This window comes from Polypterus senegalus, chromosome 17 (assembly GCF_016835505.1).
Source record: "Polypterus senegalus isolate Bchr_013 chromosome 17, ASM1683550v1, whole genome shotgun sequence".
NCBI lineage: Eukaryota > Metazoa > Chordata > Cladistia > Polypteriformes > Polypteridae > Polypterus > Polypterus senegalus.
In genome coordinates, this window is record NC_053170.1 from 48,479,636 (window position 1) to 48,505,235 (window position 25,600).

At 37.8% G+C, this 25,600-nt stretch overlaps 1 protein-coding gene across 1 annotated transcript; it reads left to right on the top strand.

Annotated features, from left to right (window-relative positions):
- Positions 1-613: 613 nt before the first annotated feature.
- Positions 614-10,874, top strand: stpg1 (sperm-tail PG-rich repeat containing 1). The gene is made up of 9 exons (XM_039740590.1): positions 614-690; positions 1,100-1,190; positions 1,282-1,403; positions 1,579-1,680; positions 3,093-3,266; positions 5,334-5,445; positions 8,210-8,378; positions 9,975-10,165; positions 10,674-10,874. The coding sequence occupies exons 2-9, from the start codon at positions 1,106-1,108 to the stop codon at positions 10,745-10,747; spliced, it is 1,029 nt and encodes a 342-aa protein (XP_039596524.1). The 5' UTR covers positions 614-690; positions 1,100-1,105; the 3' UTR covers positions 10,748-10,874.
- The last annotated feature ends 14,726 nt before the right edge of the window (positions 10,875-25,600 follow it).

Below are 25,600 nucleotides of genomic sequence, written 5' to 3' on the forward strand. Positions count from 1 at the left end.
ATATATAAAACATCTAATTTTGCCACTTTGCCTTTTATAACGTGGTGGCCAAAAGTTGTTCCTTTTAAATTTGTCCATCATGTAAGGTAATTACTATTTTATTTCCAAGCAGGTAAACTCTGAAAACTGAAATAATGCATAATGAAATACTGAAGGGGGTTCGTATTTAATTTATGAAGCGCGCATATCCTTCAAACGTTGTATTAAATAGTTTTGTGTCCTATTATTATTATTCCTCCTGGTCCTCATGTCGTTGTTTGCATATTATGGTCTACCTTCATGCTTTTCATCTTTTTCTCATTACTGTCGTTTAAAGTTAGTCCACCCTAATAGAAAGAACATATTACCGCTATATTTCCAAAGTTTTAGAAAGCCAAAAAAATAAGAATCGCCCGGCCGTTGTACCGACCTAAAGATTATTGCAAATATCAGTAAAATTGTACACTTTCGAAAAGAAAAATAATTATATCAACATCTCCTTCGTGCTTGTTCCTCCTTTCGTCACAGAAATGCATCTGGTGGGAGTGAAATATGCTTTTTGGTTCAAATGGCGCCCCTTACCTTCAAGCTCTGACTTCCTGTATCGGATGTGACGGTTGCTATGGGAATGTTTGCCAACATCCTCTAACACGCACATGCGGCGAATCCTATCAAAACATCAGGCGAATGAAGCGAAAGCTGGTGTACTAGGTAGTTTGCTCTGCATTTACAGCAGGAAATCCTACATGATTGTTGTAAATTTTATTTTATGCAATGAAGAATATGTAGCAATGTTTTTAAAGCTTTAATTAGCCATTTTTAATTAATACACAATTCTCCCGTTTTCGACTGAATGTGTTAGTGTTCTTATCTGTGGCATTTGATTCCACAGGTTATCTTCATATATTTATATGCCAACACTACTAAAGAAATAAATGTTAGAACACAAAACTGGCGAAGTACAAGAATCTCTCGTATTTATTTAATTCCCATGATAGGTTACTGGTTTATTAAACCAATGAATATAAGTTTCAAATATACCTGTATGCATGCTTGTATAAACTGGTGTGTTTTTTCAGCGTAAACGTATCATTGATTTGACGTGTTCCCTATGTATTAGCAAAGCATGGCAGTAAATGTGGCAGGTGATAAGAATGACAATTACAACTATAAGAGAATCCACTCACTTGTGACTGGCAAAATTTGCAAAGGTGAGTTACACCAGTAGAGACTGACTTGCACCATATCTCTTCTGATGTAAATTTTTATCAGTTGACTAATCTGTGCTGTTTCCACATGTAGGCAACAAAGTCTCATCCAATGTCTGTTCCATTCCAACAAAGTACCGAACAGTGATTGTTCCAGATACTGAGCGCAAAGGGTTTTGTTCTCAGACAAAGAGATTTCTTTATGAAAGCAGCCAGGTAAGCAAATGGCATGGAGAATTCTATAACTGATATATGACTTATACTTGTTAAAGTAAAACATAATATACAACTGCAGTAAAACGTCCATTTATACAGACATATACGTCTAGTGCAGATGTGTAGTTTTAAATTAATTTTCAGATGATTCTGTTCCTTTTTCCTCTCAATGTAGAATGAAAACCCAGGGCCTGGATCTTATAATGTTGTTGATAGCCCTGTAGAAACTGGCAGTCCCTCTTTGTCAAAAAAAGGTACCAGTAGCTTTGTGTCCAAGGTTAGTATCATTTCCTTCTAAGCTAATACAAATGGGTAGTAGATAGCATTTGCTTCCATAGCACATTTACATATTCAGCCCAAAGTGTTTTACAAGATTTCAAAGAAATTGTTACAAGAAAAGAAAAATAAGTTAAATTAGTAAAGAATAACAATAAAAAAATGTCAATACAGGTTGTCATAACATGGATATATATTAGTAGAATAGTAGAATCTAAAATGAAAGACATATTTTAAGTCCCTAAAGATGAGTACAATGATAAGGTCAGATGGCAGGGAGGACAGAAAAACAATAAAGAAAACTCCAGTCAGGCTGGAGGAAAAAACAAAATCTGCAAGTGTTCCAAGGCCAAAAGACCACCAGTCCCCAATGAGCATTCGACGTAACACACTGTGAATGCCCTTAAGATGTTTCTCATTCTTTCCAGGCTTGGTCTCAGAGGATTCGCCTCATTAGGTTTTGTGGATAGATGGGGCACATGCCTTCATTCGGACATCACAAAGGTGTACACAGTGCCTCAGTCAGGTCGTGGGGGCACAAAACGGCACCACAGAAGAGAAAGCAGAGATTTGTAATGATTGCAAATTCCTGTAGAATGTGATAATTGTATGCACATATATTCCATTAGGAGTACAACTAAAATATAGCTATGCACAAGCATCATTAAAAAATGGCTTTTTAGGAGTTTTTTTTTTAAGTAATCAACGGTAATAGCCTGGTGTATCTCTACTGGTAACATATGCTAAATATAGAGAGATGTGCTCAGATTTTCTTTTTCTGGTTAATATTCCTGCTACAGCACTCTGAACAAATTGTAACTGAATGATGATACCTCGTGGACAAATAAAGATCTATCTATCTATCTATCTATCTATCTATCTATCTATCTATCTATCTATCTATCTATCTATCTATATTTGTTCTTTCTTTCTTTCACACAGATAGAATGTTTTTAAGTAATCAACAGAAGTTGGGGCACCTGTGCAAAATGTTTGCTTCAACTTGCAAGGCTTAATTTATTTTAATTGCTGAAGAACATCTGTAGGTTGTAACCAATTAATTTTTTCCTGAAGAAGACCTGAAAAATTCCTTTTTTCAGTTTTTGCTAACCTAAAGTTTAAATTTAAAACTTTGGCAGTTTACTGTTTACTTTCCACCATTTTGCATCATTCATTGCATTTCAGTTGATTAAATTTGAAGAAAAACTCTGTTCTAAGCCTTTTGACCACCAGTATGCTTAAAACAGATAAACAAAACCAGCACTTTGTCTGAAAGAATTTTATTGAACAGCCACATATCCATTAATTTCTGTACCTACTCAATCCAAATTGCTTATATAATAAAAGAAGATCATATATTGCAGTTGCTTTAAAATGATCTTTGTTTTTTCAAGTTGCTTTTCTTTTCTTTAGTCCATTCGAGCTGCTTCAAGACGTTTCCGAGTCACTCCTGCTGCCAATGCTTATTCACCAACTTTACTCACAAAGAAGAACTTTAGTGTTGGAAACTCAAGTGTGTTTCAGCAGCCAATTGCAGTTAAACCTGATACAGTGAAAGACAGCACTCCTGCACCCAATCAATATAACGTAAGGGAACTTTTTATTACTGTAATATTTTTTTTAGCAAATATTTCCTGTAATGTCTGGATTCTAGAATATTAGAGCAATTTTTGCCGTGAACAGGCCATTCTGCTCAACAAAACTTGCCAAGCCTATTAATTGTTGCAAGATCACTCAAAGTAAAGTTTTGGAAGTCTCTAGAGTACCACTCTCCTCCACTTTATTTGGTAATTAACTTAATATGTCTATGGTCGTCTCCTGGAAAGAAAATCTTCTAACATTTGTACAAAATCTACCCTTAACAAATTTCTTTTTGTATCCAAGCACTCATCTTGAAAAACTTAATTGAAAGTAATAACTGGAATCCACCATAGTAATTCCTTTCATAATTTTACTAAGCACTACTATGTCATTTTTTGTAAATTGGACACCAAAACAGCACATATTGCTCCAGATGAGGCTCACTTGTGAATTATATACTCTGTATATCTTGTTAAATAACATATCATCTTATTAGCCTACTTAATAGGTTCAGTATACTGTCTGGATTTCAATAGTGACGAATCCATTAAGATTTGTGAATCATTTTCATAAGTTGTATTCACAAGTTTGAAACCTCCCACTGTGCATTCAAATCTAGTAAATATTATCTTTAGATTTGTACCTTAATTTCCTTCTTTTTGTGAAAACTCTGCAGGGCTGTCCCCATCAGCTTATGCCAATATATTTCTTAAAATTACACTTTGCCCTGCACAGTCACTTTTCATTTCTAAATCAGACATCTTGCCAGTTTTTACAAGCGGGACTACAGAAAATATTTCTTTTCAAAAATCAAATTCCCTAAATATGGCAAACAGAATCATTCTTAACATTAACTGCCCAATAGTATATACTATAATATATATATATATATATATATATATATATATATATATATATATATATATATATATATATTTGTTACTATTTTTGTTAGATTAACAGTATCCAAATCTGAACTTGTCATTGGAGTAATAAAATGTTCAGTTTGTCCAGTTCTGCAGTCAACTTGATCATATCTTGGGTTCCATATTATGAGGCAGTTTTAGTGACTAGACTGGTGGCACATTTCTTTTTCTCTTCAAGCCTTTTATGAGTATGCCTAATTTCCTTTTGCATCTCTTCAGCAGTTTTCATAAAGGAGAAAAATGCCTACAGGTAATTTTTTTGTTTGCTTGTTTTGTATCACTGTCTTTCATTCAGTTCTTTACATATTCTTACTACTGCTGTCTGTGCCAGTTCTGAGTAGACAGGAAGCAGGGGATTATTCGCCATCCTAAAGTTATTTCCAGGGTCAGTTGTTGCTGTAAATTTTCTTTCGATGCTGGACAACACTACCACCTAGTGGTTTCCTTGTATTTTGCACTACAGATTTTGTATTAGCATATTGTCTTTACAGCCTAGTGTCACCGTGCACCACACCTCAAACAAGACACAGTGTGTTGCATTCACGTGCTATGGTTCAGAGTGGATATATGAGCTTTCTAGTGGTAAATTTCACTTGAAGCCCCTTTAAAGTGATACACTAATATGAAACACCTTTGGAAAAATCCAAGTTGCAGTGTAACACTGACATCTCATCTCATTTAATAATAATAAAAACAGCTAAAATGGCATTTTTGTGGTTGCATTTTATTTTGAGTATTGTAATACACACATAATGTGTTTACTTTTCTGTTTATGTTCATAAGACAAATTAAATCTGATCCTTAATTGCTTATCGTGCATACCAAGTACAAATTCAACAGCAACTTTGTGCCACTCTCAAAATGCTGACTAGAAATTCATGTGAACATAACAGACTGGACAGGTGAGACACCATAAGTTCTATCTTAGAATATTCTTATTCTTACATCCAAGGTTAGAATTGGCCCAATGTGTCTCTCCATTTTTGGAGGCTTTTCTCAGTTTCATAATCAGAAACCAACTAAGTTCTGGTCAAACCCTCTGGGCAAAGTACTACATGACATACAAAAATTATGAGTATGAAAGCCTTTACTTTTAAATATGTATGTTCTATTCTTGAATATTTCATTTGGAAAATATTTGTTTTAGGTTTCTAGTTCTGCCTTGGGGAGTAGCAGCAATGCATCAGCGCAGTCAGCTTTCATGTCAAAAACTCAAAGGAACTTACAGTTGTCTGGAAATCTGAAGGTGCCTTCTCCATGTAAGACATTTCAAACATACTTACAAAGACATTGTTTGAAATACTGTTAATTTAAAAGCTTCTGTTAATTTTGTTTTATTTATCTTGTTAAATCATTTGTATTTGTCCATAGAAACATAGAAACCGTGTAAGCAGGAGGTGGAGATGTAAGCAAAATAAGTATACTTTGTGTATATTGTCTTTCAAAATGTAAATCTTATATTTGGATCCATGTGGTGCGATTACAAGAGGGTGATCTGGCTGTCAGGATCCTCATTGTTGAGGACCTGAGTGGCTGTACCAGGCCAATGGGACACCACATAACACCTGGCTGCGGCAGGTAGATGATCATTTCCGGAGGGTAACACTAGACCGCGTGTCTGCCTAAGGGGTTGCCAACCAGGATCCTGAGCTATTTTGTCATGTGGTGGATGTGGCAATGCACTGTACCAGTGCATGCTCCCCAACCTGACTTGTCCTACATTATATATATATAATGTATGATGTATGAACAAGGCAATATAGAACAAATTAGGAGTGGTGGATATGTGAGGAAATTGATGATGTGGAGTTCGGAAGGTGTTGGCTATAATGTCTTATTTATTATGTTCATGTTCTTCTTTTCAAGCCTGCATATGTTGGCTTCATGTCCAAATGTCTGATTTACGCACATACAGGTTCAACCGGACACACATTTAAATGGGGAGACTTTGTCCAGTCTGTAGTAGTCCACAGCTGGTATTTCATGGCCTAGTTGGTCTTTTCCGGAATTGCTTTCTTACTGCCATTTGCCCTCTCAAACCAGCAACACAAAGTCCCCCCTTCACAGTAGAAACTGAGACTTACTTTTGTTGACCACTGTTAAGCTGTACTTGAAACTGTTGTGCTGTGAGGTGCCTTTCACTTAAGCTGGTGACCCTCAGAAATGTGTCTCTTCTAATTGGGTTGTGACTTCCTATCAGAATTTCTTCCAGTTTCCAATTGCCTTTGGAAATGTAAGCAAAATAAGTATTGTGCAGGACACCATACAAACTGACAGTTCAATTTTTTTTTTTGCAACTTCTCTAAATTAAAAGGCCTACACTTCTAAGGATAATAATGCTCTGTCTCATTTCATTTGTTAATTGCAGTTTTCTTGCCTTTATCTCTTGAATTTACAACTTTCTACAGTGTCATATTGCCCAAGTAGTACTGCAGAGGGTGTAGCAACGCAGTCTGTTACAACTCAGCATTAAGACAGATGGAGAGTTTTTAAGTAATCAACAGAAGCTGGGACACCCGTGCAAATTGTTTGCATTAACTTGCAAGGCTTAATTTACTTTAATTGCTAATAGGTTTTAACCTCTTAGTTGTTCCCTGAAGAAAGTATATTTGTAATATTCTGATATTTCCTTTTCGTTTTCATTTTTTGCTCACCTAAATTTTAAATTTAAACCTCTGGCATTTCACTGCTTATCTTTTAACCATTTTAGGTCATTCATTGCATTTCACCTGATTAAATATGAAGGAAAACTGAGGTGTTCTAAAACCTTTAACTGGGGGTGTTTAATTATCTACTTTAGTAGTTTGTTATTATTATGAAACCTTACCTGAGAAAATCCGTTTTGACTTCATTTATAAATTCATTCCTTTATTGGTTCACTTATTCTCATGCAGCATAATGGGAGTTTCTCAGTGGAGTAAAACATACACCAGGACATTTCAGAGTAGCCAGTCAACAGCATTTGCATATAATTGCGAGATGGTAAGAATCTGGAGAAAACCTGCAAAGACAAAGGGAGAGCACCATAAGAGCGATGACCAGGCTCGTGTTTGAACTGAGGATTCTCAAGAAGTGAATTAGTTATAATGCCACTGAGTCTGTTATAATTTAGCAACAAATTCTTATATACATATATAGTGCTTTGTGATATTCTTCTTCATGAAAGGTGCTAATAGTAGGAAGGAGTGGTTAATTGAGTGGTTAAAAAATAATTGAGCTTTGTTCTTTACATCACTTGATTAGAAAGAATTGCCGGATACTCATAACTTTCTGTACATTCGCTGTTAAGTACATGAGTTACAAAGCAAATGGAAAACATCTCATCACTTTTCCTCAGGCCCTAGACTATTATTCACCAGAACTTTACTTGACTCACAAGAACCCTAGAACTGTATAGACTCCCAACATATTGCTTAAAAAATTAAAATAAGCACAAAAACATGCTGGTGAGGTTATTAGCAATTTCAAATTGAAGCAGTGTGAATGTGTACCTGCCCAGTGCTCCTTGCTGGTTTGCTTCAGTGTTGCTGGAGTAGACTGGGCCCCATTGACCTTGAATTGGTTTAAGTGGATTTGAGAATGTTATGTTATATTAAAGCTTATACATAGGGTAACATGGTAAGCACAGTGGTTAGAACTGCTGCCTTACAGTGGCCTGGGTTGGTTGTTTCCCATGTCTGGTCACTGTCAGTTTGCTTTCCTTCTGCATCTCAAAGAAGTCTTTGTTAGGTTTATTAGCAAAGTTGAATTGGCCAGATGTAAGTGCATGAGAACATCTGGTGATGGACCAGCACCCTGTCTAAGATTGGCTCTCATCTTGTTCCCAGTACTGCTGGGATTGGCACCATCTCCCAGGACCCTGAATTCAAAAATCAGGTTTGAAAATGGCTGAACGGGCAATCTAAACATGGAATAGGGTAAAAACTCCCAAGTGAAGTGCAAAAAAAGACCATTGCTAAGTGTTCTACTGAACAAATCACAAATTTTAATTTTGTGTGTTTTTCTGTTTCTTGTCTTTAACAGGCCATTACAGAGTGAATGATTCCCTCACCAAGGAATCGCCGAAGACTGTCGTTTCTTCCTTTAGGTCAACTACTACACGTAAATTCCTTGAAGACACTTCACACGTACCAGGACCTGCTGCTTATAATCCTTTTGATTCTCCCAAGCCTGTTCAAAAAAGTACTTTGCAGTAAGTAAGCAACTGAGCCAATTTGAAAAAATGATCAGTCCATGATTAGGTTATTGACTATGTGCTTTAGTAGCCATACGCTGTCATGTTGAAAATGATCACAGCTCAGGAGTTGACAAAGTTTATTTTAAATTATGTCTACTGAATTTAAATGTAGATAGATTGAGAGATGGATGGATGGATGATACTTTATTAATCCCAAGGGGAAATTCACATAATCCAGCAGCAGCATACTGATACAAAAAACAATATTAAAGAGTAATAAAAATGCAGGTAAAAACAGACAATAACTTTGAATAATGTTAGCGTTTAGCCCCCCCGGGTGGAATTGAGGAGTCGCATAGTGTGGGGGAGGAACGATCTCCTCAGTCTGTCAGTGGAGCAGGACAATGACAGCAGTATAATTCAAATCAAGTATAATAATATGTTTTTTTGGTTGATGTAGAAGTAAGTTATATTAGATGATCTGAGCAAGATTGCCGTGAAGTAGTTGAAACTTGTTCTAAACTTTTTTTTAGTTTAAAAACTACCCACACATAAACTCACCAATCATGAGGTCTTCAATGTAACAGAAGAATACCAGAAATAGAAATTAGTTAAAAGACTTATAAACTGGCTGACAAAGTGTTTTTTAGGCTTGTTTAAACTCGTTTGACTGACTCTCTGCGTGAACAGAATTGCCCAATCGTTTTATGTTAAATAAGGTAAGGGAGGATGAGACAGTAAGATAAAGGTAGATAATATGGAAGAATACAAGGATGGAAATGACGCACTTTAACAAGAACATCCAAGGTGTAGCAAATAGCATTTATGAATACCTCTCCCAGTGATGAGATTTTATTAGAAATTTGAGTAAAACATTCAGTTTGTTGCCTCCTCTGCTTTGGTTGCTGAAATCAAACTCAAACTTAATATTTCATATCACAAAATCATTAATGAAGGTGTAGACTAATTTTGACTTTTTGTTATATGTGTACTGTTCTGATTGAATTGATGTGCTTTGAAAATGATTCATTAATTCGGTTACACTAGAGGAGCAGCACTGTGATGCGGTAATTAGTACTGCCACTTCACAGATTCAGCATCCCAAGTTCAAATGTCATTACATGGTCAGTGTCCAGAAATCTACCCATTCTCCCTGTGTCTGTGGGTTTTTTTTTCTTGAGGCACCCCAGTCCTTTCTCATCCCTTGTTTAGTGGCTCTAAATTGGACCTCTCTGAGTGTGAGGGTACAGATTTGAGTGACCCTGTAGTGGACTGGTTCCCTGACCTGGGCCATATCTTTCCTTGCATCCAATGCTATTAGGAAAGGCCCTGGCACCCAGAAACCATATAGTAGCTTTAAGTAAGTATACAGCTAATTTGTGGTGTATTTTAGATTTGCCTTGGTGTCGAGTTTGAGTTTACTATAACGGGCATACTTTTTTTGTGTAATGTGTGGTTAAAACCAAATTACCATTTTGCTATTAACTGAATGAAATGCTTTGAATTTACTACACTTGATTATATAATGCTTTTATTTTTTATTGTAATATTCTTTTCAATATCAAAATCAATTATTGAAAAAAAAATATGCTGTCCAAATCTTCCTTACAGAAAGAGACACTATCTATGCATTTCCGCTCCTGCTATGAAAATGCCAAAAACACCACCACTGCCAGGTCCTGGCCAGTATGAAATGGTAGACTATAATGGTCCACCAAAACATTATATGTCAAGTGCTGTCTTTGTGTCCAACACAAGCCGATGGGCTGGAGATAACAAGTGCAAGGAATTCCCTGGGCCAGGTAGAGTATCCATCGATGTATTTTCTAAACCTGCTTATCCTGGTTAAGATCTTTTGAGTCAGGTAAACTAATGAAATTAAACAATCAATATAAGCCTCAAGCACTTCAGACGCACCTTCCCACCCACACACACAAAACCGAACAAACCAATCTTCTTTCTGTGTTGTTCTCAGCTGTGCCAAACCACATTTAGACATTCTTTAAATGTGACAAGTTTCCTCCTTTTTAATGTTTACACCAAATTCCTGCTCTATTAAATTATGCCCATCGAGTGTTAAAATCTGCACTTCACAATTTTACATTGACCAAAATTTTCTGCACAGATGTAAAGTGAACATTTCCCAGGTTCTTGCCTACACAAGAGAACTAGTTCAGGTAGTATTTTTTTGTAGCTAATTATGCTTTTTCTCTTTTAGATATATATTTAGTTTAAGATCTTATCTAGCTTCAGTAAGTGTGAAAAAGTCATGTAATGTGAATTTATTTATGTTTTTCTGTCTGTTCACAGGTTTCTATGAGCCTGAAAAACCAAAAAAACATTCATTTCTATATAATAACAATAAGAAGTGGGTACCCAATTAACAGAACTGACAACGCTTAAAATGTTACCCTGTTCTACCTTAAGATGCCATGTTGAAACGTACTGTATTATCTTTTTATAAACATTTTGCAGTGTGCAATCAAGCATTATGTACAGAATAAATAATTATGTTATCAAACTCTGTTTAAAATGAAGTAATGTGTGATACTGTAGGTTATTTGCAGTGTGTTTTTTTAGCATACTACAGTATGTTTCTGTATGTACGAGTAATATATATGTTGTAAATGAAGACACACCTTATGAGCCTTCGTAACATGAAACAAGATGTGTCAAAAAGTCCTGGAGGTATTAAAAGTATGGTTTTGCTGTCGTGACAGATAGGGGGCGCTATCGTTCCCTTGAACCCCTGTCCAAGACTCCAGACACCAGATAAAAGACTTTATTACTACACAACAGTGCACAAAGCACCCTCTCCTCCACAATACTCATTAAACAAATCACAATACTCTACAATTACAATCCTCAGCTCCCAGACGCATTGCCCTCCTACCCCCCAGCTCAGCTCGCCGTCTGGGAGCTGCCACAGTCCTTTTATATTCCCTGACCCGGAAGTGTTCTCAATCCCCAGTCCATGTGATTCTTTATCACTTCCGGGTCAGACAAAACATCCTTTTCTTCACCCCGGAAGCACGTCATTCCCCTTGTCCATGTGACTCGGACGTACTTCCGGAGCGTAAGGCAAATAATCATCGTTCCTCCCTGCAGCGTCTCCTTGTGGTCCTAATGGTATCCAGCAGGGCTGTGTATAAAAACTCCAATGTCCATGATGCCCTGCTGGTCTTCAGGGGACCTCCATACTGCAGGGAGGGCTCCACCTGGCAGCTTGGGGGTATTGGCCGGGATGAACAGCCGGCCATACTCCACACTGTATTTCACTAAAACAAAAGTGGGTTGGGTGGGGGTCAACAGAGAGAACTCAAATTCTCAAGTAAAGGACAATGATACAAAGACTCCTTATAGAACAACATGCCTGCCCGACTACTACCGGTTCTTTATCTGTAGCTATTGTTACTGATGGCTCACATAAACTGACCCGACCCTGCCTGACATGCTAAGCACACTTCAGTTTCTGGCAACATAACCTCCCTGCCATGCAACCATTTGCCCAAATTTGTCTCCTAACTCCAAGCTCAATAAACAACCGGCAGAGAATGGTCTTAAAACTACACCCAGTTGTTTAATAATAATAACAATACATTTTATTTATATAACATGAAGTGAATTCTGGTGGTCAGGGACAGGTATTCATGCTCTGATGAGTCCCTATTTATAGTTAAAGGACCAAGTTCTATCAGAAGCTCCCAGGCTTCCTACCCTCCGCTGTGAACAACAAATTTCCATCTGCTCCACCTGGAAACCCAGTGCTGCCACCTACTGGCTGGAGGATTTCAGTTGTGAATTCTTCCTTTTTCACCATAACCTCTATACTTGGAGTGAATACCAATATGGCACCATTTAAACAAATGGGCCTTTCCACCTGTTGACATCCTCCCTCTGATCACCACTGTATATTCCTTTTGTCAAGTAAACACTTTACTGGTGCCATTCTTAAAGCACTCCTATTTGCCATTTACCATAACTTTTCATTACACTGTACATGTGATACATTAATTAGCCAATAAAAGGTGTCATTTCACTCTACTTTCTCCTGCATCGATCTAGATAGAGATAGATAGATAGATATTTTATTAATCCCAAGGGTAAATGATCGATCTATGGCTAGCACGGTACAACACTCTACTACTGTACATGTGTGCATACTGTATATACATACACTTCCAAATATACATATTCGCTCAACATGTAGACATAGTATATTGGCGATAAAGACACACAGAGTGATGAGTTTTCCCCTGAATGAAGGAGCTTCTTTTTAGTTCACATCTCCTTCTTTGGTCAGTCAAGCTTTTGTCATTGACTGACCTCTCAATTTCATTAGAGCCCTGACTATGACTTCCAGTTGAGCCTCAGAATTCTGTGGTCAGAAGCAGGCACTGCAAATTTTCAGTACTACAAAGGAGCAGCGTCCTCTGGTGGCCTCTGATTGCAGTTTACCCATAAGCTTCCCTTATACATTATAAGTCCAATCCCCTTAGGCAAGTAGACAATACCGTCCCCTACATTTCCTCTGGTGGCTGTTTGTGTTCTAGTGGCCAGGAGATATTTTCTCTAATTGTATCACAATTGTGGGAGAAGTACTGATCTACAAGAAAGTTGCAACAATTTTGATGAGACCAGGCCAATCCTCCCAGCCAAGCTGCTCAATTCTATTCATCTAATTTCTCCAATATAACACTAAGTTGACTTTTAGGGGTCTGAGATGTACTACCGTGCTGCACACTACTTGGCAACTTATTAAATATATCTACTGCATGGTTCTGTCAAGAAAAATGTTCTAATGGTTGTGGGAATTTTTTCCTCTGTATTCTTGTTGAAGAATTCACTTAAAAGAACAGCTAGAATCCACTATCCCATCATACTTTTCAACACATCAGTCATTTCCCTTCTTAATTTCAATTTGCTTAAACTGAAAAAGGTCAACTGCTCCAATCACACCTCATATCTCTCAATCTTGGAATCAACCTAGTTGCTCTGTACTTTCTTTAGCACTTGTATGTCTTTTTGAGATATGGAGACTCACTATGTAACACAGTACTCCAGCTGAGGCCTCATTACTGAGTTTTATATCTTCTAAACATAACCCTCCTTGACTAGTACTTGGCACATCATGATATATAACCTGACATCCTACTAGCCTTCTTGATAATTTCTGTACACTGTCTTGATGTAGATAGTGACACATCACTATTGCTCCTGTGTCCTTCTCATAAGGGGTATTTTTTTAAGATTTGAACCTCCCATCGTGTATTCAGATCTTTTTATTTCTTATGTATAAAACTTTATATTTCCTTATGTTAGATTTCATCTACCACATACAATATCTATCCCTGTCTGTTAAGGTCCATCTATAATGATTGGTCTGATGCTGGATTATCTGCCATGAACCTAATTTCATACCATCTGACAGCTTAATCAGCTTGTAAATTGTTATTTATATTTTTATCAAGATCGTTTATATTATGTATAAAAGCATTGCAGCGGAGCACTGATCATTTAGAAAAAGTTAATCACACCACAAAGTTTTCACTCCAGCCATCTCCTGTCATGTGTATATGTTTTGTTGAGATATGAGACGAGTGTTGTGGTTGTTCTGGTAGTACATTACCTACTTTGTCATTTGTGATGACTGTTGTGATTTACTTCAATCAAAATGGCAAAAAGGCTCCTCAAAATATCCTAAACCAGACCAGCACTTTGTAGCAGACTAACAACCAAGCTAAGATTCACACCATCAATATGACGGTGATTTATTAATTTTTTCGGTGGAGATCCCAGGACCACACCCAGCCTTGGCCTGACTCACACACACTCCCTTCACAGAGACAAAAAAGCAACCTGTACTAAAAACAGAAATTAAAGAATGTATTAAACAATAATAAGTGAAATATATGCAAACTACAACAATCACACCCCAGTTCTATTCCGGCGATTATACAATAAACATGAATTCAACAATAACCAACCACTAACAAAAATCACACACGATGAAGTCCATGAAAAATGACAAATAATGAAATGAAATGATGAAGGTAGATAGTCCAGAGATCAGCATGCTGTACATGAATGTAAAGGTCATTCCTACTGGTGTTTCCTGATGAGATGATGACGTGTGAATTGGATAAGGAGCGCTCCTTTCTTTGCAGGATACCAACAAATCCTCAGAAAGTCCTCATGCAGCAGAAAGACACCAGACAGTCCGTACACCCATAACAGAAGACACTCCAGAAAACTAGAATCCACAGGTATCAAAGAGGAAGGCAAACAGACATGCAACTCCAGACATGAAACACAAAAGATTCTCTCTGTAGAACTGGCCACTTTTTAAATCTTGCACCACCTGCTTGTTCCCAGAAGACCCTGCACCCTCAGCAGATGACCAATCAGAGCCACTGCAGGGACTGCTGGGAGTTGAAGTTTCATTCCCCAGTACCACCACTACAACTTAGCTTGTCTGAAAACCAAAAACAGGCTTCACCCCAAGCAGCCTGACCACAAACTCAACAGCAGGCTTCAAGGCCTGCACAGGGCCAGATCTATAAAATTGTGGTTCAAGGGAAAACATTAAACCTTTGGCTAAAAAGAACAAGATTAATGATGATTCTTTATGAAGTAAGGATTTACTCAAAAAAGCAAAATAAATACAGTTGTGCTTGAAAGTTTGTGAACCCTTTAGAATTTTCTATATTTCTTCATAAATATGACCTAAAACATCATCAGATTTTCATTCAAGTCCTAAAAGTAGATAAAGAGAAACCAGTTAAACTAATGAGACAAAAATATTATACTTGGTCATGTATTTATTGAGGAAAATGATCGAATATTACATATTTGTTAGTGGCAAAAGTATGTAAACCTCTAGGATTAGCAGTTAGTTTGAAGGTAAAATTCGAGTCAGGTGTTTTCAATCAATGGGATGACAATGAGGTGTGAGTGGACACCTTGTGTTGTTTAAAGAACAGGATCTATCAAAGTCTGCTTTTCACAACACATGTTTTTGGAAGTGTATCATGGCACGAACAAAGGAGATTTCTGAGGACCTCAGAAAAAGAGTTGTTGATGCTCATCAGGCTGGAAAAGGTTACAAAACCATCTCTAAAGAGTTTGGACTCCACCAATCCACAGTCAAACAGATTGTGTACAAATGAAGGAAATTCAAGACCATTGTTACCCTCCCCAGGAGTGGTCGACCAACAAAGATCACTCTAAGAGCAAGATGTGTAATAGTCGGCGAGGTCTCAAAGGACCCCTTAGTAACTTCTAAGCAACTGAAGGCCTCTCTCACATTGGCTAATGTTCATGTTCATGAGTCCACCATCAGGAGAACACTGAACAACAATGGTGTGCATGGCAGGGTTGCAAGGAGAAAACCACTGCTCTCCAAAAATACATTGCTGCTCGTCTGCAGTTTGCTAAAGATCACATGGACAAACCAGAAGACTATTGGAAGAATGTTTTGTGGACGGATGACACCAGAATAGAACTTTTTGGTTTAAATGAAAATTGTTATGTTTGCAGAAAGGAAAACACTGCATTCCAGCATAAGAACCTTATCCCATCTGTGAAACATGGTGGTGGTAGTATCATGGTTTGGGCCTGTTTTGCTGCATCTGGGCCAGGACTGCTTGCCTTCATTGATGGAACAATGAATTCTAAATTATATCAGAGAATTCTAAAGGAAAATGTCAGGACATCTGTCCATGAACTGAATCTCAAGAGAAGGTGGGTCATGCAGCAAGATAACGACCCTAAACACACAAGTCGTTCTACCAAAGAATGGTTAAAGAAGAATAAAGTTAATGTTTTGGAATGACCAAGTCAAAGTCCTGACCTTAATCCAATCGAAATGTTGTGGAAGGACCTGAAGTGAGCAGTAAATGTGAGGAAACTCACCAACATCCCAGAGTTGAAGCTGTTCTGTATGGAAGTAAAAGCCAGTGTGGAGGAATGATCAAAATTTACCAGAAACGTTTAGTTGCAGTTATTGCTGCAAAGGGGGGTCACACCAGATACTGAAAGCAAAGGTTCACATACTTTTGTCACTCACAAATATGTAATACTAGCAGAATACCCGCGCTTCGCAGCGGAGAAGTAGTGTGTTAAAGAAGGTACGAAAAAGAAAAGGAAAAATTTGAAAAATAACGTAACATGATTGTTAATGTAATTGTTTTGTCATTGATATGAGTGTTGTTCTCATATCTATCTATCTATCTATCTATCTATCTATCTATATCTATCTATATCTATATCTATCTATATATCTATCTATCTATCTATCTATCTATATATATATCTCTCTATCTATCTATATATATATATACCCGCACTTGGCAGCGGAGAAGTAGTGTGTTAAAGAAGGAAAGAGAAAGAAAAGGAAACATTTTGAAAATAGCGTAACATGATTGTCAATGTAATTGTTTTGTCACTGTTATGAGTGTCGCTGTGATATATATATATATATATAGCAAAATACCAGCTTGTGATGTCATGTGTTAAAGAAGTTATGAAAAGAAAAGGAAACATTTTAAAAATAATGTAACATGATTGTCAAAGTAATTGTTTTGTGTATTTGGCGGCAGCGTCACGAAGTTTTTTTCGTGTAGCTGCATCAGAAAATGTACCACAACGTCTGACACGCCTCCTTTTTAGTGTTTTCTCACAGCTTGGATTGCTGCTGTCATATATACACACACACACACACACATACACACATACATACATATATATATATATACATATATATACACATACATATCTTCATATCTACATATCTATATACATATCTACATATACACATATATATATATATATATATATACAGGTATATACATACATACCTATCTACATCATATATACACACACATACATACATACACACACACAAATTATATATATGTGTGTATGTATGTATGTATGTGTGTGTGTATATATATATATATCTATACTAATAAAAGGCAAAGCCCTCACTCACTCACTCACTCACTCACTCACTCACTGACTCATCACTAATTCTCCAACTTCCCGTGTGGGTGGAAGGCTGAAATTTGGCAGGTTCATTCCTTACAGCTTCCTTACAAAAGTTAGGCAGGTTTTATATCGAAATTCTACGCGTAATGGTCATAACTGGAAGCAGTTTTTCTCCATTTACTGTAATGGAGATGAGCTTCAACGCCGTGGGGCGGAGTTTCATGTGACATCATCACGCCTCCCACGTAGATCACGCGTACATAGAAAACCAGGAAGACCTCAAAAAGCGCTTAAGAAAACATGCATTATATAATTGAGAAGGCAGCGAAACAATAAGAAGCGGCGAGTGACATATACAACCATATTCATGAGTTCTGCTACTTGGAAACAAAGCACGATGTAAACCTACACTTTAAATTAAGTTCATAGACAGGCTGCCGCTGGCGTTTGTAATTTAGTGCCTGCCCATATAAGGCCGTCCGTCAGCGGCAATCCAATAGCAAACTGCCACGGGTAAATATTCACGGGTGAAGGACTGTGCTTATGGAGAGGAAGATGAGATGGTCAGGGTAGTGTTTGACACAAACTCAGCGAAACTGTGAGAGAAAGTTTTAAGTGCCAGGACTAAGGTAACATTAAATACAGCCATGGACATAGCAGGAGATGGCACCAGCACAGCTGGGAACCTTCGATGCATGTACACCGAGCGGCTCCGTGAACTGGCGCAGTGCACAGATAAAGGCAACAGTTCCAAAGAGCGCTGAACAAAAACCGAATTACACAATTGAAAAGGCAGCAAAAAATATGAAGCGTCTCATACATGCAAGCATATTCATAAATCCAACTACTGCGGAAACAAAGCACACGTTGGAAAAAGTCAATGTCCCGCTAAAGGAAGACAGTGTAAAAAAAACCTGTGCATGCAGTGTGTCAGGTCTCAGATAAAGAAGAAGACGAGCTGTTTATTGATGCAGTAAGAAACGAATCGATGAATGAAACCTGTCATCTTTACAACGACTGGCAAACACGGAATGTAACTTGAACACAACACATCCTACAAATACGAACCTGATTGAAAGAAATAATGATAATCAAATCCTTGATGACAGCAACACTCAGCAACACTCACAAAACAAATACTGTATATTGACAGTCATGTTACGTTATTTTTAAAATGTTCCCTTTTCTTTTTCATAACTTCTTTAACACATGACATAACTGCGAAGCGCGGGTATTTTGCTATATATATATATATATATCACAGCGACACTCATAACAGTGACAAAACAATTACATTGACAGTCATGTTACGTTATTTTTAAAATGTTCCTTTTCTTTTTCTAGCTTTTTAACACACTACTTCTCCTGCGATCGCGGGTATATATATATGTATATATATATATAACCCGATCTACATACTCGAATAATGGATACTTTATTCGCCATCAATGATTGTTTTGGTAAAGCCATACTCAGTGTATTCATTAGATGAACGGTAAAAAAGTAAGGGCGAGGGGAGGATGACTTATTGAGGCATGCAGGCTGTAGTCTTGCGTCAACTCTATCTGAATTGCGATCACATTTGAAAAAATATATCTTTTCAAGTTCTATTTAGTCCATATGTGTCAAACTCAAGGGCGCGGGCCACATCCGGCCAGTGTAATTATATCCGCCCCGAGATCATTTTATATACTGTATTATTGTTATTAAAGCCCGGGTATATGAAGCGCTGGTAACACAATAAACTACAGATCCCATAATGCAGCGCTTCAGCTGCCTTGCCGAACAGTTACCGCGCTAATCAAGTCTACCTTATGATGCTGCAAGTTATTGCGAAGCTAGCTCACACGATGCTGAAGAGAAAAGTTGATTCTGAAAATAGAGCCTTTAAAAACCGATGGGAGGCTGAGTATATGTTTACTGAACCCGTGTGTCTCATTTGTGGAGCTAATGTGGCTGTAATTACAGAATTTAATCTAAGACGGCACTATAAAACAAAACATCAGGGTAACCTGAAAGACCTGAATGCAATGCAGAATATACAGAAAGCAGAAGAATTAAATAAGAATCTGCCACTTCAGCGGAAGTTTTTACCCGTGCACAATTACAAAGTGATTTCAATTGAGGCTGCTTTTATGGGAGACACAAATGCACCAGTTCACCTTGCCCCACTTTCCCTGTTGCCAAGTAATGTTGAACCAAGTCTATGGCGTTATTTCAGTGCCACTATTCTGAGCACACGTAAAAAAAGATTGCAAGTGCAAGTGTTGCATTTTGAAGAGAAATTTATTTTGAGCGTACAAAAGCTGAATTTGAGTGAACAAAATTCATTGCTGCGTGCAAAAAATGTATTTCAGTGTTTGCGCTTATCCATATACACACACACAATAGCACCCCCTCTCGCTCAGTTTTTTCATTTGCGCTTGCTCGCAATGTGTTGCTAGCTCACAACATTCTCTGCTGCGAGCGCTCAACTCTCTGTACACCGTTATAAGTGTGCCACAAAACCAACCAATCACAGACTTGGTTTCAAAAATTCTGATTGGCTCTTACGGTCTCCAATCAGCTCGCTAGCTGCTGCATTCCGGACACCGGAAACACTGTCCACTCAGCCTCGCTTCTTGCAGATAGAGGGAGTTTTGATTTACTCTGCAGCCAAAGAAGAGATGGCAGAATCAAATAATGGCTCCAATAATACTACACCACAGTATGCAACTACATTATACTACACCAACGATAGTCTTAACAAATAATATATTTTAAAATAAAATAATTAAAGATATTATCCAAATTGGGGTTTAATTGAGTTTAGCTGGATATAGCTACATTTTGGACTGTTTCCGGAATGCAGCAGCTAGCGAGCTGATTGGAGACCGTAAGAGCCAATCAGAATTTTTGAAACCAAGTCTGTGATTGGTTGGTTTTGTGGCACACTTATAACGGTGTACAGAGAGTTGAGCGCTTGCAGCAGAGAATGTTGTGGCGCAAGCAACACATAAGCGAGCAAGCGCAAATGAAAAAACTGAGCGAGAGGGGTGCTATTGTGTGTGTGTATATGGATAAGTGCAAACACTGAAATATATTTTTGCACGCAGCAATGAATTTTGTTCACTCAAATTCAGCTTTTGTACGCTCAAAATAAATTTCTCCTCAAAATGCAACACTTGCACTTGCAATATTTTTTTTACGTGCGCTCAGAATAGTGGCACTGAAATAACGCCATACAAGTCGTCACTACGGTGTCCCCAAATACGCACTTTGCTGATAAACTGAGCGCACTGAGTTTGCACGGCGCTTTGGTGACTTTGAAGAACAAAAAGTCCGTCTACATGCGGCTCGAACCTTGTGCATGTTTGGTAGCACATATCTGTGTGAGAAGCTCTTCTCAGTGATAAAGACTAACAAAACAGCACACAGGAGTCGCCTCACTGATGAGCACCTACAATCCATCCTGAGAATCTCCACAACACAGAACCTCACACCAAACAGAAACGAACCTGTTGCCAAAAAAAGATGCCAGGCGTCCAGCTCTAAAATGACATATGAGCAAAGACAACTGAATGATTTGATTTGTTATTGCTGAAAGGAACACATTTTATTTATATTTCCAGGTTTTGTTATGCAGCATGTTCATATTTGAATTTGTATAATTTTGACAGGATATATTTTTATGGAGAGCAAAATCTTTTGGGATATTTAAAATCTAAGTTTATTTTTTATAAAATATAAAATTACATAAGAGTAAAGAAATTTGAATGTTTGTTCTTTTAATGTTTACTTTATTTCTAACTTGTATAATTTAGACAGGATATATTTTTATGGAGAGCAAAATATTATAAGTTGTTTAAGGTTTGAGTTGATTTATTCAGGAATAATATTCCTGTCTGTTTTTACCATTCCTACCAAAGATATTTCTGTCGACTAAATAAAAATTCCTTCTATTTAAAATTTAAATAGAACTTGAACAAATACTAATAGTTCATAATATCCACGCAGACTTGCACGTAAGAGCGGGTGTCATCGGTTTTAACAAACAGCGTATTGCACTGATACGAAATAGCTGTGTGTGTATATATGTAGATATGTATGTATATGTATATATATATGTTTATATATGTGTGTGTGTATGTATGTATATATGTATTTGTGTGTATATATGTGTGTGTGTATATATATGTGTATATGTATAGATATGTATATATATACAGTATATGTTTGTGTGTGTGTGTGTAAATATATATATATATGACAGCAACACTCATCACTCACAACAGTGACAAAACAATTACATTGACAATCATGTTACGTTATTTTCAAAATGTTTCCTTTTGTTTTTCATTGCTTCTTTAACACACTACTTCTCCGCTGCGAAGCGCGGGTATTTTGCTAGTATACAGTATATATAAAATGGTATATGGCTGGCAAGTCATCCCGGCCAATACCCTCAGGCCGCCAGATGGAGCCCTCCCTGCAGCATGGAGGTGCCCTGAATGCCAGCATGAAATCATGGTCAATGAAGTTTTCATCCACAGCCCTGCTGGATACCTCGGGGGCCGCTAGAAGGCACTGCAGGGAGGAACAAAGATTATTTTCCCTACATCCTAGTCACATGAACAGAGGAAATGACGTGCTTCCGGGTTGAAAAAAAGGAGTTTTTATCTGACCCGGAAGTGTTACCAGTCACATGCACAGAAAGAGAGAAACACTTCCGGGTCAAGGACTTTAATAAGGACAGTGGAAGATCCCAGATGGGGGAGCTGAGTTGGGAGGAAGGGAACAATGCGTCTGGGAGCGGAGGATTATTATTGTATTGATTATTAGTATTGTTTATTGTGTATGAGTATAGTGGAGCGGAGGGTGCTTTGTGCACATTTTTGTCCGAATAAAAAATATTATTGGACTTTTATCTGGTGTCTGGCGTCTGATCCGAGGGTTCAAGGAGACGACAGCTCCTCCTATCTGTCACTATATTTATATATATATATATATATATATATATATATATATATATATATATATATATATATATATATATATATATATATATATATATATATATATATATATATATATATATATATATATACTGCTCACAAAAATTAAAGGAACACTTTAAAGAAACACATTAGATACATCAGATCTCAATATGAAGTTGGATATCTATACAAATAACGACAGGGCAATGTCTTAGGAACAAAAGGATGCCAAGTCTTTTAATGGAAATAAAAGTTTTCTGCCTACAGAGGGCTCAATTGTGTAGACACCCTAAAATCAGAGTGAAATGAAGATGTGGCAGGCTAGTCCATTTTTCAAAAACTTAATTTCTGCTACTCAAAATGCTTTTCAGTATCTTGTGTGGCCCCACGAGCTTGTATGCATGCTTGACAACGTCGGGGCATGCTCCTAATGAGACGACGGATGGTGTCTTGTGGCATTTCCTCCCAGATCTGTATGAGGGCATCCCTGAGCTGTTGTACAGTCTGAGGAGCAACCTGGCGCCTAATGGACCGAAACATAATGTCCCACAGATGTTCTATTGGGTTTAAGTCAGGGGATCGTGAAGGCCATTCAATTGTTTCAATTCCTTCATCCTCCAGGTACTGCCTGCATACTCTTGCCACATGAGGCCGGGCATTGTCGTGCATTAGGAGGAAACCAGGACCTACTGCACCAGCGTAGGGTCTGACAATGGGTCCAAGGATTTCATCCTGATACCTAATGGCAGTCAAGATGCCGTTGTCTAGCCTGTAGAGGTCTGTGAGTCGCTCCATGGATATGCCTCCAAGATCATCACTGACCCACCACCAAACCAGTCATGCTAAACGATGTTACAGGCAGCATAATATTCTCCACGGCTTCTCCTGACCCTTTCACGTCTTTCACATATACTCAGGGTGAACCTGCTCTCATCTGTGAAAAGCACAGGACGCCAGTGGTGGACCTGCCAATTCTGGTATTCTATGGCAAATGCCAATTGAGCTCCCGGTGCTGTGCAGTGAGCACAGGGCGCAGTAGACATTTGGGCCCTCAGGCAACCCTCATGAAGTCTGTTTCTGATTGTTTGGTCAGAGACATTCACACCAGTGGCCTGCTGGAGGTCATTTTGTAGGGCTCTGGCAGTGCTCATCCTGTTCCTCCTTGCCCAAAGGAGCAGATACTGGTCCTGCTGATGGGTTATGGACCTTCTATGGCCCTCTCCAGCTCTCCTAGAGTAACTGCTTGTCTCCTAGAATCTCCTCCATGCCCTTGAGACTGTGCAGGGAGACACAGCAAACCTTCTGGCAATGACACGTATTGATGTGCCATCCTGGAGAAGTTGGACTACCTGTGCAACCTCTGTAGGGTCCAGGTATCGCCTCATGCTACCAGTAGTGACACTGACTGTAGCCAAATGCAAAACTAGTGAAGAAACAGTCAGAAAAGATGAGGAGGGAAAAATGTCAGTGGCCTCCACCTGTTAAACCATTCCTGTTTTGGGGGTCATCTCATTGTTGCCCCTCTAGTGCATCTGTTGTTTATTTCATTAACAGCACAGCAGCTGAAACTGATTAACAACCCCCTCTGCTACTTAACTGACCAGATTAATATCCCATAAGTTTCATTGACTTTATGCTATACTCTGATTAAAAAGTGTTCCTTTAATTCTTTTGAGCAGTATATATATATATATATATATATATATATATATACGCACTGTATATACAGTATTATATAGTCAATAATTTTTACAATAAGGAAAAAAAGATTAAATGACATGATATACTTTTCACTTGCTTAGATTTCATTTTTTGCACTGTACCCAATAGTGTTATAATTGATGCCTATTGTCTTATGAAATTTCATGGATTAAGGCAGGCAACACTGGGGTACCTGGTGCTGCCTGAGTGGGAGCAAAACCTCAGTTTCAGAATGAATCATAGCCTATGGTCTTGGCCGATATAAATGGGAAGAAATGTAGATAGACTTGCTTGAGAGCTAGGTTTAACAGTGTGGATTTGCATACTGGACAAACAAAGCCACTTTCAGCTTTATATACAGCATATACTGCAGCTACCATTCTGTGGAAATATCCTAGGGACATGTAAAAAGACATCTGTAAAGTGAGGATGCTTTCAAAAAGAACAAAATGTTTCTAAGTATCAAAAAATATATAGAAAATCTGCAAACAGTAAATAACTAAATCAAATCGGTATTTGGTGTTGTCCTGTTTAGATGAAGGTGTACAGAGAGTGTTAGTGTGGAATAATTGTGGGCAAGTGGACGAGCCAACCCACGTGGTAGTTAGGGGCACCTTGTGTATAGGTGTAGACTATTTTAGGTCTTTCATTTTTTTTACCTGTGGGTGTTCTTTGTGTTCTCCATGTTCTGTTGTCCTTCTGTCCTTCCACTTCATCCAAAGAAGTGTGTTGTCTGGCGATTCTGAATTTCTAAATACAATGTGCAGTATACTTCTATTGTGTAGATGACATATAAACATCCCAGAGATGCCTGTGTTAAGTGTATTGGTGAGTTTTTATTATCCCACTCTTCATGTGTGCCCTGTGATGGACTGGTGCCCTCATGCAGCACTTATTCCTTTCTTGGGCCTGAATCTGTTGGGATGAACTCTGGGCCAGTGTCCTATAACTGGACAAGGACAGTGGATGCATTAATGGACAGATATTATTGTTAAATGTTCATAAACTCTCAGAACCTACCTTCTCGGGGCAGCACTTCATAAAACTGAATTGAATTGCTAGGGTTTTCATTCAGCAGGGTATAAAATGTATGAACCAAGCATTCTTGCTCCAAAGTTCCCTAAAGACACCATCTCTCGTTTTGCTGACATTGAAACACTATGATTTTGGGAAATCATCAAAACTTCTTTTACTTGTAGGAATCATTTGCAGTGGTTTAGAGGCAGGGTGGTAAGCGCGGGCACCTCACCAATCCCTGCGTCACTGTAAAAGAGGCTACAGAAGATGGGTGGAAGGAATAAGGTGCCTTATAGTTCTGATTTTACTATCAAATATACTTGTAAAACATGAGTGATAATACTAAACAGTCTGTCTCAAATCAAAAATCATGAATCATTTCTTCTCATTTTTTTTTATTTTATCACAAAACATATAGTAAAAAGAAATTAATAATATTAAAGTACACTGAACACAAGGGTACACACTTGAAATGATGCCAAATACTATTAAAAATTACATCTGAATGTAAAGAATACAGCTTATAAAGGAAATGTGTGACAATTGTTTTGAAAG

What these genes read in the sequence shown, in the direction of transcription:
- stpg1 (XM_039740590.1), top strand. Translation starts at nt 1,106, where the DNA reads ATGGCAGTAAATGTGGCAGGTGATAAGAATGACAATTACAACTATAAG. An exon ending in GACTGGCAAAATTTGCAAAG is followed by an intron (nt 1,191 to 1,281) that starts GTGAGTTACACC and finishes TTCCACATGTAG; the next exon opens with GCAACAAAGTCTCATCCAAT. An exon ending in CCAGTAGCTTTGTGTCCAAG is followed by an intron (nt 1,681 to 3,092) that starts GTTAGTATCATT and finishes TCTTTTCTTTAG; the next exon opens with TCCATTCGAGCTGCTTCAAG.